Here is a 16,688-nt window from a genome sequence, read left to right as displayed (position 1 = left end):
TTTTATTTTAGTTTTAAATTTTACAACAATATTTAAATAGAGCATTACTTTTTTTTTTTTTTAATTTATTAACTTTAAAAAAAATTAATTATGTTTCTTTTATTATTATTATTATTATTTATTATTTATTATTTATTATTATATATTATTTTAAACTTCACCTCTTGCTAATTTATCCAACAAGTCCGATAAATCGTCATCTAAATCACCTGTTCCTGATGGGGATGTATAAGTATCTTCTTGATCTAAAACACTCATATCATAGCTTTGACTACTTGATTGTTGTTGAATTGATTGATCAGCTTGTTTAAGGAGATCATCAAAGTTAAAGGATTGAGCATTCATTAAGGACTCTAATTCTTCAAATGTAATTTCTTCGCTATCATCGAGTTGATTATTTTCTGTATTATTGTTATCATTGTTATCATTGTTATCATTATTATTATCTTCACAATATTCTATTTGTTCTTCTTGTTGGTGTTGCTCTGGTTCTTGAGGTTCTTCGTATTGATGTGCAGGTTCTTCGTAGTATTGCTCTTCAGCTTGATATTGATGTTCTGGTTCTTCTACTACCATTTCATATTGAACTGGTGGTTCAGGAGCAGACGGAGCATGCTCTCTTCTTGGTAATGGTGGTGGTTTGCTCTTTGGTGGTTGTGAAAGAACTTGTGGTTCTTCAGATACATGTTCTGTGTATGTATCTTCATAATGATTTTCAACTTGGGCATACTCCTGTGGTGGAAGTGAAACTGGTCTTTTAATTTGAACGGGTGTTGTTGGTTCTGATGGTGGTGGTGGAAGTACTGAAATATCAATTGGTGGGCAGGCATCTTGTGATGTTGAAAGAATTGGTGGTGGTGGTAATGCTGAGCCTGATGGTGGGTCAGATGGATTGGCAGTTGCTCTTGGTGGTGGTGATGGTGATTTTTTATATGTTTTTGGTGGTGGTATTGGTTTCTTTTCATTAGATTGATTTAAAAGAACACTTGATACTGGTGGTGGTGCACTAACACTACTATTTCTTGTTGGGCTAAGTGGTGTGGGTGGTGATGTGGAAGGTGGTGAATCATTTGTTGGTAATTGACGTCTAGCTGGTGGGGCAGGTTTATTTGGTGGGAGGGATCTGGCTGGCTGTGGTGGGCTTTGAAGAGGTGGTGGGGCACTTAGAACTGGGGGCGAAGCAATTGGTTGACGTTTAACAGGAGGTGGGGCAGGTTTAGTTGGTGGTGCTGATTTTGGTGGTGGTGTTGGTCTGGTAACAGTTTGAGGGGTATTATTATTATCGAATGTTTTTGGTGGTAATTTTGGTGGAGCCTTCTTTAAGAGATTTTGTGGTGGTGGAGGTAAATTGTTGCCACTACTTGATAGTGTTGGCGATAATGATGATAATGGTGGTGGAGGTAAATTATTTTCTTGAGAGGAAGAAAGAGCAGGTGGTGGAGGTAAATTGTGACCGCTTGATGAAAGGAATGATGGTGGTGGAGGTAAACCATTCTCTTGTGACGATGATAGTGGTGGTGGAGCTGCGGTAACACCACTTGCAATTTTTGGTGGTGGTTTTCTTTTTGCCATAATTGGTGGTGCAGGTTTTTTAACTTGAGTTGCTGGAACTGGTTTAGATTGAATGGTTGTAGCTGGTGGTGGTAAATCTCCAACGGATTGTGGTGGTTTTGCTGCAACTTTTCTTTGAGCTAATGGTGGGGGTTTCTTTGTTTGGGTTTGCTGTTGATTTTGTTGCATCATCATTGAAAGTCTTTGTTTGGTTTTTTCGGGTGAAGAGTCATGGAAATGCTTAATGATAATACCTAACATTCTCATCATTGTTTCTGGTCTAGTTTCCCATAGATCTTCACCAGTTATATTTACTAAATTAACACCAAGTACCTTGAGGAAACGTAAGATTATATTATTATTTTCAACAATTTGAATTTTAGTTGATGGGTTTCTATTAAAATTATTAATTGGAAAACCACTGAGACCTTCTAATAAAAGTGCTAAAATACAACCATCCTTTAAATCACCTTCTAAATTTTCGATTCTATCCGATTTTCCAAATTCTTCTAATTTTTTATTTATCCATTCAATAATTACTGTTTGTGATTGTTCTTTTCTGGGTGCTGATCTTAAAATTGGTTTCTATAAATACAAAATAATAGTTAATATAAATTAAAAAGAAATAATAGCATCTATATCTATAATATTATTCTTACATTATCAGGGTTATTTTTCTTTAATGCAAGTTCATTCATAAGTGCATTGGTTCCAAAACCCATCATTGGTGCTCTTGGTGCAGGTCTATCTTGTTCATCATCATGATTATTACTGAAATCGGTTGGATTTGGTGGTGGGTGTGAAGGTGGTCCTGATTCAATTGATATACTGGTTTTTGGTGTTGGAGGTGGTCTAGTTGGTGGTTTTACATTATTTGGTGGTGATAAGGTTGAACTAGATGTAGTGGTTGGTAAATTTACATCATCTCCCCATTTTACTGAATTTTTCTTCTTTTTAAAAACTAATCTAAATTTATCTAATTGACTGTCACCTTCCCATTTTTTATATATAACAGCTGGATTATCTCCTTCTGGAATTTCTTGACAATTAATTGCTGTATTATCATTATGATTATTAGATATCATTTTTTTTATTTAATTTAAAAAGTTAATATCATTTAAAAATTTTAAAATAATAAAATAAAAACAAAAATTTTATTTTAAAATAAAAAATTGATATTTAAAGAAAAAATAATTATAATTAAATATTTAAATACAAATTAAAAAAAAAAGAAGGTAGTGATAATATTATAATAATAATTGATAAATAACAATATTAATATTATAAATTTAATTATTATAATAATTATAATTTAAAATATTATTGAAAAATTAAAAATAACAATAGCAAAAATAACAATATTTAACTTTAGTGTTGTGTGATGTTTAAAATAACAATAATTTATAAAATTTTATGTGTGGTTTAGATATTTTTATTATTATTATTATTATTATTATTATTATTATTATTATTATTATTATTATTATTATTATTATTATTATTATTATTATTATTATTATTATTATTATTATTATTATTATTATTAATAAAATAAAATGATAATGATATGATATTGGTGATACTTACAATTTGTTTCTCTTGATGCAGTATATAATAGTAAACCATTGGTTTTAGTAAAGGTTACTTTTTGGAGAATTGTTTCAATTACCTGTTTAGTTGTGTCATCCTCGTTTACTCTCATTGATTTATAACTACCATCTGCAAAAAAAACTTTAATTACAACATCCTAAATAAAATTAAAAAAAAAAAATTAATAAATGTACTTTAAATCATTTATCAAAAAAATATATTCAATATATGTGTGATGTAAATAATAATAGAATAATAAAATGTTTAATGTAACATTCCACAAAACATGCATTTGATTTAAAAATAATGGTTATTTATTGTTTATTATTATTATTATTATTATTATTATTATTATTATTATTATTATTATTATTATTATTATTATTATTATTATTGTCTTTATTTAAAGTCTTTATTAATTTAAATATTTTGATCAAAGAGTAGATTAATCTACCTTAGGGGTTTGTTGTTGGGTATTGTTTTTTTTTTTTTCTGCTTTCTTTTTTGACTAATTTACTTTCGTTATTATTTAAATATTTTTATGTCTACAATAATAAATACTAATATATAATATATTGATGATTCTGATAAAACAAAAGATAACAAAAACGATAATGATACACTTACAGTTGCACCCATTTTTATTTGTTTGGTTATTTATTTGTTTGTTTGTTTGTTTGTTTGTTTGTTTGTTTGAAAATACAAAATTATAAAGTAGTAATTTAAAATATAAAGAGGTTATAGTATTTATAGTTTTTTATTATTGTTATTTATTTGTATAGTGGGTATGCTATTTAAATAAATTATGTTATTGTTAAAAATTACAAATTAAAAAAAAAAATAAAATAAAAAAAAAAAAATAAACAAATAATTTAGCTTTGTTGTTGTTTTAATATAATAATAAAGAAAAAAAAGAAAAAAAAAAAAATTTATTTGTTGTTGTGTATATTTAGCGTGTGTTAATTCAATCTTTTTTTTTGTTTTTTTTTTTTGGTGTGTGATGTTATATATATGTTGTGTATGTGTGTTGGTGTGTGAATTATGTTAATGTGTGAGTTAGTGGTAAATCTAATTATAATTATATAAATATAGAGTGTGTGATTTTGTGGTGTGAAATTATATTTTATACAACAAAATAAATAAATAAATAAATAAATAAATAGAATAAATATAGAAATTGATTATATTTTTATAGAAAAATGTATTTGTGATGATGTTTGGTGATTATTTCCTATTTTTCACAAACTGGTAAAGTTTATCTTTTTTGAAATATTCGTCTTTTTTAAAGTGAAACCTATGCAATAAAACAAACTGTAATTGAAAAAAAGAAAAAAAAAGAAAAAAAAAAAAAATGGTGTATTTTTTTATAAACCAAAATTATTTAATTATAATTTTATGATAAAAAAAAAAAAAGCTGTTGGTTTGAAAGATGACCTTTTATCACAATGAATCAAAAAAAAAAATAACAAAAAATAATAAAGAAAATAAGATTTTGAGATGATTTTTCAAATAAAACAATTTTTTTATTGTTTTTTAAAAAAAAAAATTTTATTTTTTATTTTTTTTTATTTTTTATTTTTTTTTATTTTTTTTTAAAATTTTTTTTTTAAAAGCGATTGATTTTGGGTGATATCCATAAAATCATGATATTGCTTTTTAATTACATATTATAACTTAATAGACAACAATGTCATACCTGGATGTTTAAAAATATATCACTTCATTTAAATTCCCTAATTTAAATAAAATTAATTTCTAAATTTAGATAAAAATTTAGTTTTAAAATATTATCCCCTTTTTTATTTTGTTCAATAAAATATAAATCAACAAAAAAAAAAAATTTATAGTTAATGGACCAAATTTGGATAGATCTACCCTATAGGTTTATCTTGATTAGCTGTATGTTTGGGTGGGTTAAAAAAACAAAAGTGGGAAAAAACAAAGGGAGTTGGAGATACTATGAACAGTATACTTTTATTAAAAATCAATTTTTATAGTTACAATTAAATTTCAATACAGATTGGGGAATTTTTTGAACAAAATTGAATTTAAAAAGGAATTATAAAAATAAAACTCGAATTGTTTTATTTAAATTCCATTTATTGGAAATATGTGTTTTCTTGTTTACCCTCCAAAAAAAAATTTTTTTAATTTTTTTTTTTAAATTTTTTATTTTTATTTTTTATTTTTTTTTAAATTTTTCATTTTTTATTTTTCAAACCAATAAAATAATACAATAAAAAAATAACATCATAATATTATTAATATTAATATAGTATAATATAAAAAAATGGCAGATATCCAACAAGCTCCTCAAGTCTGTTTAAGAGTTAACGGCGAAATATTTAATTCCGTTTTACAACTTGGTGTTACAATTCACAGAGTTGTATGTGTTGGTAATGTTTTATCAATTAAAGGAGACGAAGTCACTATTTCAATCCCAAATGGTAGTGAATTATCAACAGAATTTAAATTCAGAAAAGAACCATCATGCTCTCTCGTCGCCAACGAAAATACTTATCAATTTTCAATTAAAATAGACAATCAAAATTTGGGAGATTCAATTATCGAATATGCTCAAGATTTTGGTACTAATTTTGGTAACTATTAACCTTTATTTATTCAAATTAATAAAGGTTTTATTATAATTTAGTTTATTGACAATATTTTAATTATTTTTTTATTTATTTATTAAAGTAATGTACAGTTATTCAACTTCATTTTTCAATTATTGGTACATTCTCAAGGATAGATACCCACAACTCAAAGGATCAGAAGAAACAGAAGAAACAGGAGAAATGGACACACAATAAAACAAATTTAATCATTTTTTAATCATTTTTTACACAACATTCTTGTATATAATAAATATAAATAGTTTTTATAATTTACAGCTATAGAAATTAAATAAATAAACCCAAAAAAAAAAAAGAAAATAACAATATTTATTTATTTTATTTTATTTTTATTTTAATTTAAAATTTTTTTAATTTTTTTAGAAAAAAAAATTTTCATTTTTTTTTCCCAGATTATTTATAATTAAAAATACTTCAATATAGCATTACAGATAATTTTAAAATATGGATATTAATAATATTGATAATAGTAATAATATGGATAGTAATAATAAAAATAGTGATTATAAGTTTAACCAAATTCTATTCGACGAAATATCAACAATCATTTTCGATGTTTTAAAAGAAAATATTAATACAGATAGTGAAGCATCCAACACAAATAACAACTTCATTATAAATAAAGAATTATTAAATAAATTATTAGAAGATGACCAAATCAGTGATGATGATGTATTTTTTAATAATGAGCCAAATGTAAATATAGGTGGAATATATTAATTATTAATAAAATACCAATAAAAACTTTATATTTGATTATATAGTGTAAAGATATTTTTAATTATAAAAATCCAGAGTTGTTTTTTGATCAATTATCAAATGGAGGTTTTTATTATCCACCAAAACCATTTTATAAACATATTGGATTGGTATTACATAGCTGGGCAACAATTAAAAGATTTCCAATACAATTTCAACCATTGTACGGTTTAAATGAAGTAAAAAAAAGTGAACAAGAAAAAAATAATATTTATTTGGATGATAGTGGCAGCAGCGATAATAGTAACAGTGATAATGGTAATACTGATAATAGTAATAACACTAATAATGACAATAATGGTAATAAAGAAGAAAAAAATGATAATGAAGATAGTCAAAAAAATGAAATGGTTTATTTTGAAAATTTAAGTGATTCGGTTGTAGATTTTATAAATAATAAATGGGGTAATGGTAGTAAAGAAGAAAAAAAGGAATTTATTTTAAACTTTTTTAAAAATTTAACAAATAGAAATTTACTTACATTATTTAGCATTAGAAAAACTAAATTATCATTGGATACTGTGTTATTACCAGGACCCATTCAATTAATAAAATCAAGTAATTTATTGAATATTCCAGGTTCAAATTCAAAATTGACAGTCTCTTCGAAAGCTTTATCAAAGCATTCAATTAGATCAAAAGATTCATTTTGGGGTAGCGATAAAGGTCCTGAACTAGTTAAAAATAAACGTTCCGAATCTGTATTAATAAAAATTTTAGCAGAGCCTGCATGGATAAATATACATTTATTACCAGTAAGTTTTATTTTTATTAATAAAGGTAGTTAATATTAATAATATTAACAAACATTTAAAATAGCATAATATACAAATTATAGAAATTAGAAATATTCAAGGTTATGGATTACGTTGGTCTGCTGATGGTACATTTTTTAGAGGCTTTTTAGAGCCACAAATGGAAGGTGGGCACGAAGTTGGTTGGAAGCATTAATAAGCATCTTTTACAATGTTGCTTCGCTCTATCAGTATTTTGTACAATTTAAAACAATGTTAATAAAATTAAAATAAAACTATAAAATCTATAGTTATAGTGAAAATATTTCTTTTTTTACAAAAAATAATGAATACTTTTATTAAAAATAAAATTATTAAATTAAAATGGTTTAATGGTGTAAAACCATAAAAAGAGTTTAGGCTTTAACTGGTTCAACAAGTGGGTTTGAGATTGGAGTGGTTTTAAGTTTTTCTTTGGTATCATCGATTATTTTGTTTTCTTTTTCTAATTCTGCCTCAAGTTGTGCAGTACACTCTTGAACAATCTTTTTGGCTTCATCTCTTGTTGGAAGGTTTTTCATTACTTCATCAAAGTTACCCTTTATGCTAATGATTGCGGTAGCAGCGGTTTGATTGACAAAGGCTAAAGCTAACCAACTCATACCTGATTTTTTAATTTCATTTTGGAAATCAACTAATTCGTCTATATATAGTTAGTTTAATAAAATAGGTTAATATTAATAGTCAATGGAATATTAGTATAAAAAAAAATAACAAAATATTTACCTGGATCTTCTTCAGCTAATTCTTTCATATCTTGAATAGCAGAAATCTTTGAAAGACGTTTGCAATGGTCTTCAACCTATTATAGTTATATTAAATAAAATTTTATTAGTAATTTGACAACTATTGAAAAAAATTTATATATACATACTTGTAACCAAAAGAGTCTTGTGTTTTCAAAGACTGTCTTAACTTTACCCATGGTATTAATTACAATTTCTAATGATTTAATACTAACTTCTAAATGATTTTCTTCTTTTGAAAGATTTTGAAGTTCTTTTAAGTTCTTTGCTAATGTAGCATTGGCAGTTCTGTATATTAAATATATAATTAGTTTTAAGAAAATAATTAGTGCAAAATATTCTTTAGTTTTAATTACCTTTGTAAATCTTGGTATGAATTTTTTAATTTTCTATATTCCATTTCACGATCTTGAGATTTTGCAGCATTTTCTTTCATTTCGGTAGCAATTTCATTTGATACATTGGCAATATTGGTACCAAGTTTTTCAATTGCACCTTTAATGTCATCAATTTGCTCTTTTAAGAGTTTCTTTTTTTTCTTTTCATCTTCTGTAATGGTACCATCCTTTTCTTTTGTTTCAAGTTTCTTTTCTTCTTCTTCCTATATAGATTAAAATTTATTTTTTTATTAGTATTTATTTTTTTTAATTTATATAAAATATTCTTTATACTTTTTTCTCTAATTCCTCTTCTTTTTCTTTCTTTTCTTTCTTTAATTTTTTTTGTTTCTTTGTTACTTTGGTAGCAGCATCATCCTTTGGATCTTCTTTGGTATCATCACCTTTGACACCATTAACAAGTTTCTTAATGGCACCTGTTGGTGGGGCACCACTATATGCAGCAATCATTGGACCAGCAAGCTTGTGTTTTTTAAAAAAAAAGGTTAATATTTTTTAGGGTCAATAAATTATTAAGAATGAGTAACTTACTTGTGAAAGTGGTTCAGCAACAGCTCCAATTATTCTAACGATATAGGACATTTTACGATCTTCAGCAGCTTCTTTACCAGCCTTGTCAGCTAATTCTTTCATTTCATCAATCTATAAAATTAAAAATATTAATACAAGATAACTAAGTTTACATTAAAATATACTATTCTTACTTGTCCCTTTAAAGATTCAATTTCACTTTTAAGACCCTCAGCAGCAGCATTTAATTCAGCTTGTTTCTTTTCATTTGCTTTTAATTCGTCGACAGATTTGACATGGTCACTTGTGGCGGTTTTTAAAGCATCCATTGATAATTTTACTAGATTCTCAGCTTTTTTAACTAACTCTTCTGATTTTAAGGCCATTTCTTTAGCTTTTTCAGCGGCTCTACCAATGATTTCAATTGATTTTGCAAGTTTATTTTTTTCTGAAAATTTAAGAGCAAATTTGTAGAATTTAATACAATCAATACAGTTCATTACAAAAGTTGAGGTTGTATTAACTGTATCATTGATCATTGTTTGGTAACTACCGAGAATTTCAATGATAGGTACACTGCTTGGAAAGCCTTTTGAAGCAGCATTGGCAATTTTTAAGAGGTCACTATATTATAAAAGAATTAATTTAGAATGAAATCATTTAAAAAATAAATACATAATTATATAATACATACCCTACAGTTGCTAATTGTTTCATAGCCTCGGATACATTGATAGTTACATAGGTTTTAAGGTTACTCTCAACAATAGTTTCTACAGTTTTGTTTTCCTTTACAGCTACTTTGATATCATCCCAGTTTTCAACATCAGAGAAATAGGCAAGTGGTTGTGTTTTTTTTGAAACAGACATTAGGTATTATATATATTATGAAATAAAAAAAATTATTTGTTTGTTGTTTGAAATGAAGTGAATAAAAAAAAAATAAAAAAAATTTTTTTTATTGTTTATAAATAATTAAAAAAAAAAATAATTCAAAATAAAAAAATATAAAAATTAAAAGATAAGATTGTTTTTATTGTAAATAATTGAAAATCTTTGACAATTTACATTAAAATTTTCATTTGGGGGGAACAGTTTTTTATAACCAATCAAGATTGTGTGTGAGTTTTATTGTATTTCCCTGTTATTATGAAACAGTATGTATGAATGTAGGAAAAAAAATTTTATTTTTTTATTTTTTTTTTTGTGTGTTCACCCTTTTTTTTTTTGTGGGTTTTTTACAAAAAAACTGCTTTTTTTTTTTTTTAATTAATAAAATCAAAAAAAAAAAAAAATTTCTTTTTTTATTTTTTTTTAAATTAAAAATATACAAATTTAATTTTACAATAATAATAATAATAATAAAAATGGGGTATATTAAATCTTTGCAACCAAACAACAAAAGAAAAATATTTTTGAGTAAAGAAAAAAAATAAATGAAATAATTTGGAAAGTTAAATCAATTTACAACGAATCATCAATAATGAAAAAAAAATCCAAACAGTTTAAAAAAGATATTAAATAAGAGTTATTGTCAGTTGGAAAGTTTAAAACAAAATTAGAATTTACTAATGTACAGATCTATTAGATAAGATAAAAGTAAATATGGAGTTTGATAAATTCTTTTATTAAGAAAAAGAAATAAAAAAGTGGATAAAAAATATATACACCAAATATAGAAGAAGTCCGAGCAGTTTTATTAACCCAACATCTCAATTATATAAATATAATCATTTATATTTTCATATAAATATTTATCATGTACCATAAAAAGCTCATTATAATAATAATATCTTTTTTTTTTTGTAAAATATTAAAAATCGGTGCGTGGGTGTTAAAGATCTTATCATATCCTTTTAAACTGTTTGTACAGATAATTTTTATTAAATTAAAATAATATATGAATCAGTTTTTTATATAAATAAAAATTATTTTATGTTTTATTATTTATATATTAATATTTAATTAAACATGTCAGGTGAAGAAAAAAAGAAACAATTAATTTCATTTTTAAATAATGCACTCAGTGTTATTTCTGAGGAAATTAACGTAACCAATAGGGATATTGAAGTTTGCATTAAAAAAATTGAAATGGTTTCAGATGAATTAAAAAGAAATACACAAACTATTGTATATATTCAAAAACAAAAAGATGATCTTAAACAACTATTGGGCCACTTAGATGCAGGAAGAGAAAAAGAAGAATATATCATTAGATCAACTTTCGAAGAAATGAAAAGGGGCAGAAAAGAACTTGAATTTTTGGTTGAAAGAATCAATGCACAAAAAAGACTTATTGATGAACTAGGAAGCTTGAACCCAATGGTAGTACTTGCCATGGAGGTCTACAATAAACTTACTCATCAATTTGATAATTTAAAAAAACATGTTGAATTTATAGAAGAAAGAATGGAAAGTTTAAGAAGATCATTAGATATATCAGCTCAAAAAGACAGAGAATTAAATGAAAACATTGATAAAATTTCAAGAAAAATCTACGATCTTGAAAAGTTCCAAACTGAATGTGAAGCAAATATCAAATCTTTAGGTATTGAACATACAAAAATTGAAGATATGCGTTTATCTCTAAAAAATTTCAAAAGTCGTTGTGAAAGTTTATTAGAAACCATAAAAATGAATATTGAATTCAAAGATGAAATGCTCAACACTCAACAAGAGATTATAAATGATATCAAAAAGGCATATTCAAAATATGGAAAAGATCTACCAAAAGGTTTATTAAATTAAATAAATAAAATAATAAATAAATAATTATTTCTATTTTTTATTTTAAAATTTAAATTTTATTTAAAACTATATCTTTTTTTTGGGAATTAATATTTTTTTTATAAAATAAACCTTTTATCATCTTCACCATAGATCTCGCCAAAAGAGATTTTTAAACAGTTTGCTGTTTAAAAAAAACCTTTAATATTTTTTTTTTTTTTTAATTTTATTTTAATTTAATTTGGTATTTTTAAATACACAATAATTTTTTTTTTTTTTTTTTTTTTTTTTTTTATTTAAAAAATAAACAAATTTTATATTTTTAAATTAATTATATTAAAAAAAAAATGACATCAACCATACAACAAACTTATTTATTTCTAGAAAAAATATTACCAATTATCAAAAATGAAATTGGAAATGTAGATAAAGAAATTACACTTCAAAAAGAAAAAATTGATAATATATCAAAATTATTAAAAGAACTAACATCAAATATAGTTGAATTGGAAGAACAAGAGCAGCAATTTCAAAATAACTTAAATCAATACTCTGAACAAAAGGCACAAGATGAATCAACTTTAAAGGATCTCCAAGATGAAATTGATAAAAGTAGTAAAGAAGCTGCAAGACTTCAAGCTGAAATTGATAAATATCAAAAGATGTTGGATGAAATGGCAGAGCTTGACCCATTGGCTGCAGAAATAACAAGTTTAGTCGAAAAGATCAAAGGTGATTTCGACCAGGTAACAAATAAAATTAATGCATTAAATGAAAATATTAAAACTTTAAATGCCTCATTAGAAAAAACTCAAGCAGATGAAGATGCATTAAATCAAAAAATTGAGGTAGCCACTGCACATAAGATCCAACTACTCAACCTTCAAGATGAAAAAAATCAAAATATTAAACAATTGGGTGTAGATAGAACTAATGCTGAAAACTATAGACTTGATTTAATGAATCTTAGGGATAAATTAGAAGATATTTCAAAAAGTATAGAGCTAGGAAAAGAATTTAAAGATGATTCTTTGGTTTCAAAAGAAGAAATCGAAAAGGAAATAAAAGCTCTATACATAAAACATAATAGAAATGTACCAAATGGTTTATTGAATTAAATTAAATAAAAAAATTTTATTTTTCTTTTTCTTAAAAAAAAAAAAAAACTTAAAATTTTTATTCTTTATTTTTTTTATAATTTTTTTTTATAAAATAAAAAAAAAAAACTTAATTTGAAGAAAAAAAAGAAATTTTAAAATTTTTCTTAAGTATTTAAGAGACTTAAAATTTATAAACTTAAAAAAAAATTGTCCTAAACCATTCATTTTTAAAAAAAAAGAAAAGGATAGAAAAAAAAAAAAAAATTTATAAACACTAATTATTTATTTGTAGAAATATGGGTAATTTATATTTTTTTTTTTTTTTTTAAAAATTAGTAATTAATTTTTTTTGATTATATTTTTTAACAGAAATATTATATGATGATATAAAACATTATAATGAAGACCTTTTAGAATGTAGTAGTGTCAGTAGCAACAGCGACTCAGAAGATCAGCATCATCAAAAAGAAATAAATATTTTAATAATTGGAGGTGTTGGAGTTGGTAAATCTACGTTTATAAGCTCCATATTAAACTACATATCATTTGAAAATTTAAACGATGCAATTGAAAATGGAACACTAGAAAATTTATGCCCTATACCTACAAATATTAAAATAATGGATTCAAATTATATCCAACATGATTTTAATGCAGGAAAACCACTTCAACAACAACAGAAACCAAATGAAAAAGCAAATAATGGCGAAACAAGTACAAAAGAATGCAAACAGTATAAAATTAAATTACCAAATAATACCATAAACTTCTATGATACCCCTGGTATTGGTGATATTAGAGGCTCAAATACAGATTCAAAAAACTTCGAAATGATTTTAGAACAAATTTCGAAAATTAAAAAACTTCACGGTGTATTTTTATTACTTAACCCGGACGAATTAAGATCGACGGTTCTTTTCAAATACTTTATATTTGAATTATTTACCCGTCTTCACGAGAGCGCCAAAAAGAACCTTTATTTCTGTTTTACAAAAACTCGTGGTAAAATGTATCGACCCTCCAATGGATTGATTGTACTTAATAAACAATTGAAAGAAATGTACACAAAAACAAATATAAATATATCAACTGAAGGAAGAGTATTTTGCTTTGATAATGAATCATTCTCATTTTTAATGGCCAATAAATTCAACAATGCTCACTTTGATCAAGATGAAGTAACCATCTTTTCACAATCATGGGATAAATCATCAAAAGAAACAGCCAAACTATTAGAAAGAGTTACAAATCAAGAGGGATATTGTGTAAAAGATACCATTTGTATTAATAGTGCATATAATGTAGCAAGTAATCTAAGAGGTCCAATCATTCAATGTTTAGAAGCCACCCAAATTCCAATAAAAAAAATAGATTCGAAAAATAGAAAACTTGGTGAAAATCATGACAATATAGAAATATTAAAAAAAAAATTACTATCAAATATCTCAAGCTTTGAAATTGTACCATTAGAAAAACCTTTCTTATTTTGTGGTAATAAGAAATGCTGTAAATCTTACACCACAAAAGACACACCCACTGGCAAAATCAAAATTAAAGGTTGTGTATGCTCCTTCAATAACCATCCAAATGAATGTTTTGACATTTCATCTAAAGTTTATTGGCGTAAAAATATATCAATCTTGGGTTATTGCTATAATTGTGGATGCTCATATAAAGATCACATTATTTTAAATATAGCTAAAGTCAAACAAATTCAAAATAATAGCAACAATATAGAACCGATCAACAATAATAATGAAGAAGAAATAGAAGAAATAATGAAAATGGAAAATAAAGAGAAATTGATAGATTTAATAAATATTAAAATTTTAAATAATATAAAAGAAAAAGAAGAATATGAAAATGATTTTAAATTTATTTTAAATTCATTGCTAAAGATTTCAATTTTTAAATGGCACTACTCACTGGATAAATCAAACAATCACGAATTTAAAGATTATATTGAAAAAGAAATTCAAATCAAAGAAAATCAACTATCTCTTATTCCATTATCAACACAATTTAATATAGAAATAATCAAAATGCTCAAAGATAGTTTAAAAGAATATAAACATTGTGTTAAACAAATAAAAAACTCGATAGATTTCAGTGCAATACCTTCATCAAACGAAATTTTTGATATTTTTTCAAAATTACCACATTTAAATAAAATGGGGTCGTTCATATCAAAATCTATAAATAACCAAAAAAATGAGCAACAACAAAAGTACCATCAACAAAGAGAACAACAAAATTTAGATGCCATTAGAATCGAGAAAATTGGAAATCATTATTTTTTTTTAATAAAATAAATAAAACGAAACTTTATTTTCCCATTTTTAGTCTTAACTAATTCAAATAAATAATGAGAAAAAAATCATAATTTAAATAACGAAAAAATTTTATTTTATTTTTTTCAAAATTTTTTTTTTTTTTTTTTTAAAATTTTGGAATAAAACTTTTTATAATTTTATGAATATTAAGATTAATAAACACACCACATAAATAATAACATGTCACACGAATTAATTATTGGTTGTGTTGGTAAACCATCAGCAGGTAAAAGTTCGTTTTTAAATGCAGCAACAGACTCACAAGCTAAAGTAGGAAATTACCCATTCACAACTATCGAACCAAACTATGGTGTAACTTATTATCCAACAGAATGTCCATGTAAGAAATATGATAAAATAGATGCCTGTTCACCAAGATATGGCCGTTGTGATAAAGGTACAAGATATATACCTGTTAAAATGTTGGATGTAGCAGGTTTAGTACCAGGTGCCTCAGAAGGAAAAGGTTTAGGAAATCAATTTTTAGATGATCTTCGTCATGCACACGTTTTACTTCATGTTGTTGATGTTAGTGGTAATACAAATGAAAAAGGTGAAGAAACTACAGGTTACGATCCAATTAACGATATTCAGTGGTTAAAAGATGAAATCCATGCATGGATCTTTAATAATCTTTGGAAGAGATGGGGTAATATAATAAGAAAGCAGCAATCAACTAAAAGTCAAGCCGATCAAATGCTTCAAAAGAAACTTTCAGGTTATGGTACAAAAATAGTGTTGGTTAAAAGAGCATTAGATAACATTGATCAAAGAGAACCTATTAATCTTTCATTATGGGATAAAGACATGTTACATAAATTTGTAGACTCATTTTTAGATATTCGTTTCCCAACTGTTTTAGTATTAAATAAAGTAGATCAATCAACATCAGATTTGAACATCTCAAGAATATGTGAACGTTACCCAGACTATGCAATGATACCTAGCAGCGCTTTAGCAGAATGTTTCTTAAGAAAAATGAAATCACAAAACTATATCGAATATGTCGAAGGCGAAGATAACTTTAATACACATTTAGAAAACGATAAATTAAAACAATGCGATGATAAGCTTCAAGCAAGATTAGAAAAACTTAGAGATTTGGTTTTATTTAGATATGGTGGCACAGGTATTCAATTAGCCGTTAAAACTGCTGTAGAATTAAAGAAGTTTATACCCGTTTATCCAGTTAAAAATTTAAAGAGTTTAGCATGCGACAAAAGCGGTGGTTCTGTATTAAGAGATTGTATGTTGGTTCCAAAAGGAACTGAAGTACGTGAATTTGCTGGTATGCTCCATCCAGATTTAGAAAAATACTATTTATATGCAGAAGGTATCAATGGTCAACGTTTAGGGGAAAGTGATGAAATATCCGAATCAAATAATATTATTAAATATACTACTGCCGCTCTAGAAAGTAAAGAAAAAGAAAATGATGAAAAATAATAACAATGTAATAAATTAAATAAATAAAAGTAATGTGTATATTTTAATATTCTAAATTTAAAAAATGAATATAATTTTATTATAAATTAAATTAAAGT

At 24.8% G+C, this 16,688-nt stretch overlaps 9 protein-coding genes across 9 annotated transcripts; 6 read left to right on the top strand and 3 right to left on the bottom strand.

Moving 5' to 3' along the window:
• Window positions 1-150: 150 nt before the first annotated feature.
• DICPUDRAFT_153438 (uncharacterized protein) lies at window positions 151-2,636 on the bottom strand (the record flags this gene model as incomplete). Its single annotated transcript, XM_003289051.1, has 2 exons — window positions 151-2,136; window positions 2,211-2,636. The coding sequence occupies 2 exons, from the start codon at window positions 2,634-2,636 to the stop codon at window positions 151-153; spliced, it is 2,412 nt and encodes an 803-aa protein (XP_003289099.1).
• Window positions 2,637-3,094: 458 nt separating this feature from the next.
• Window positions 3,095-3,298, bottom strand: DICPUDRAFT_35121 (uncharacterized protein; the record flags this gene model as incomplete). Its single annotated transcript, XM_003289050.1, has 1 exon — window positions 3,095-3,298. A coding segment is annotated over one exon (204 nt), but the record flags the coding sequence as incomplete, so codon positions are not given.
• Window positions 3,299-5,345: 2,047 nt separating this feature from the next.
• On the top strand, window positions 5,346-6,060 carry DICPUDRAFT_92234 (uncharacterized protein). The gene is made up of 2 exons (XM_003289067.1): window positions 5,346-5,741; window positions 5,839-6,060. The coding sequence occupies exons 1-2, from the start codon at window positions 5,432-5,434 to the stop codon at window positions 5,952-5,954; spliced, it is 426 nt and encodes a 141-aa protein (XP_003289115.1). The 5' UTR covers window positions 5,346-5,431; the 3' UTR covers window positions 5,955-6,060.
• A 161-nt stretch (window positions 6,061-6,221) lies between these two features.
• On the top strand, window positions 6,222-7,487 carry DICPUDRAFT_153434 (uncharacterized protein; the record flags this gene model as incomplete). Its single annotated transcript, XM_003289066.1, has 3 exons — window positions 6,222-6,473; window positions 6,542-7,291; window positions 7,356-7,487. 3 exons carry the CDS (start codon window positions 6,222-6,224, stop codon window positions 7,485-7,487), a joined length of 1,134 nt encoding a protein of 377 aa, XP_003289114.1.
• A 109-nt stretch (window positions 7,488-7,596) lies between these two features.
• Window positions 7,597-10,508, bottom strand: DICPUDRAFT_92233 (uncharacterized protein). The gene is made up of 11 exons (XM_003289049.1): window positions 10,492-10,508; window positions 10,244-10,284; window positions 9,979-10,020; window positions 9,679-9,908; window positions 9,179-9,608; window positions 9,006-9,116; window positions 8,748-8,936; window positions 8,433-8,677; window positions 8,205-8,364; window positions 8,057-8,132; window positions 7,597-7,973 (listed from the first exon to the last, which is right to left on the bottom strand). The coding sequence occupies exons 4-11, from the start codon at window positions 9,852-9,854 to the stop codon at window positions 7,687-7,689; spliced, it is 1,674 nt and encodes a 557-aa protein (XP_003289097.1). The 5' UTR covers window positions 9,855-9,908; window positions 9,979-10,020; window positions 10,244-10,284; window positions 10,492-10,508; the 3' UTR covers window positions 7,597-7,686.
• A 545-nt stretch (window positions 10,509-11,053) lies between these two features.
• DICPUDRAFT_92232 (uncharacterized protein) lies at window positions 11,054-11,786 on the top strand. Its single transcript, XM_003289065.1, has one exon. The coding sequence runs from the start codon at window positions 11,076-11,078 to the stop codon at window positions 11,730-11,732; it is 657 nt and encodes a 218-aa protein (XP_003289113.1). The 5' UTR covers window positions 11,054-11,075; the 3' UTR covers window positions 11,733-11,786.
• Window positions 11,787-12,058: 272 nt separating this feature from the next.
• DICPUDRAFT_153431 (uncharacterized protein) lies at window positions 12,059-12,829 on the top strand (the record flags this gene model as incomplete). Its single annotated transcript, XM_003289064.1, has 1 exon — window positions 12,059-12,829. One exon carries the CDS (start codon window positions 12,059-12,061, stop codon window positions 12,827-12,829), a length of 771 nt encoding a protein of 256 aa, XP_003289112.1.
• A 278-nt stretch (window positions 12,830-13,107) lies between these two features.
• DICPUDRAFT_79874 (uncharacterized protein) lies at window positions 13,108-15,123 on the top strand (the record flags this gene model as incomplete). The annotated part of the gene is made up of 2 exons (XM_003289063.1): window positions 13,108-13,111; window positions 13,181-15,123. The coding sequence occupies 2 exons, from the start codon at window positions 13,108-13,110 to the stop codon at window positions 15,121-15,123; spliced, it is 1,947 nt and encodes a 648-aa protein (XP_003289111.1).
• A 201-nt stretch (window positions 15,124-15,324) lies between these two features.
• DICPUDRAFT_88350 (uncharacterized protein) lies at window positions 15,325-16,590 on the top strand (the record flags this gene model as incomplete). Its single annotated transcript, XM_003289062.1, has 1 exon — window positions 15,325-16,590. The coding sequence occupies one exon, from the start codon at window positions 15,325-15,327 to the stop codon at window positions 16,588-16,590; it is 1,266 nt and encodes a 421-aa protein (XP_003289110.1).
• Between the last annotated feature and the right edge of the window lie 98 nt (window positions 16,591-16,688).

The sequence above is a fragment of the Dictyostelium purpureum genome (genome assembly GCF_000190715.1).
Source record: "Dictyostelium purpureum unplaced genomic scaffold DICPUscaffold_160, whole genome shotgun sequence".
NCBI lineage: Eukaryota > Evosea > Eumycetozoa > Dictyosteliales > Dictyosteliaceae > Dictyostelium > Dictyostelium purpureum.
The sequence above is the reverse complement of the archived record's forward strand: the minus strand, read 5'-3'. Positions and strand labels throughout refer to the sequence as shown.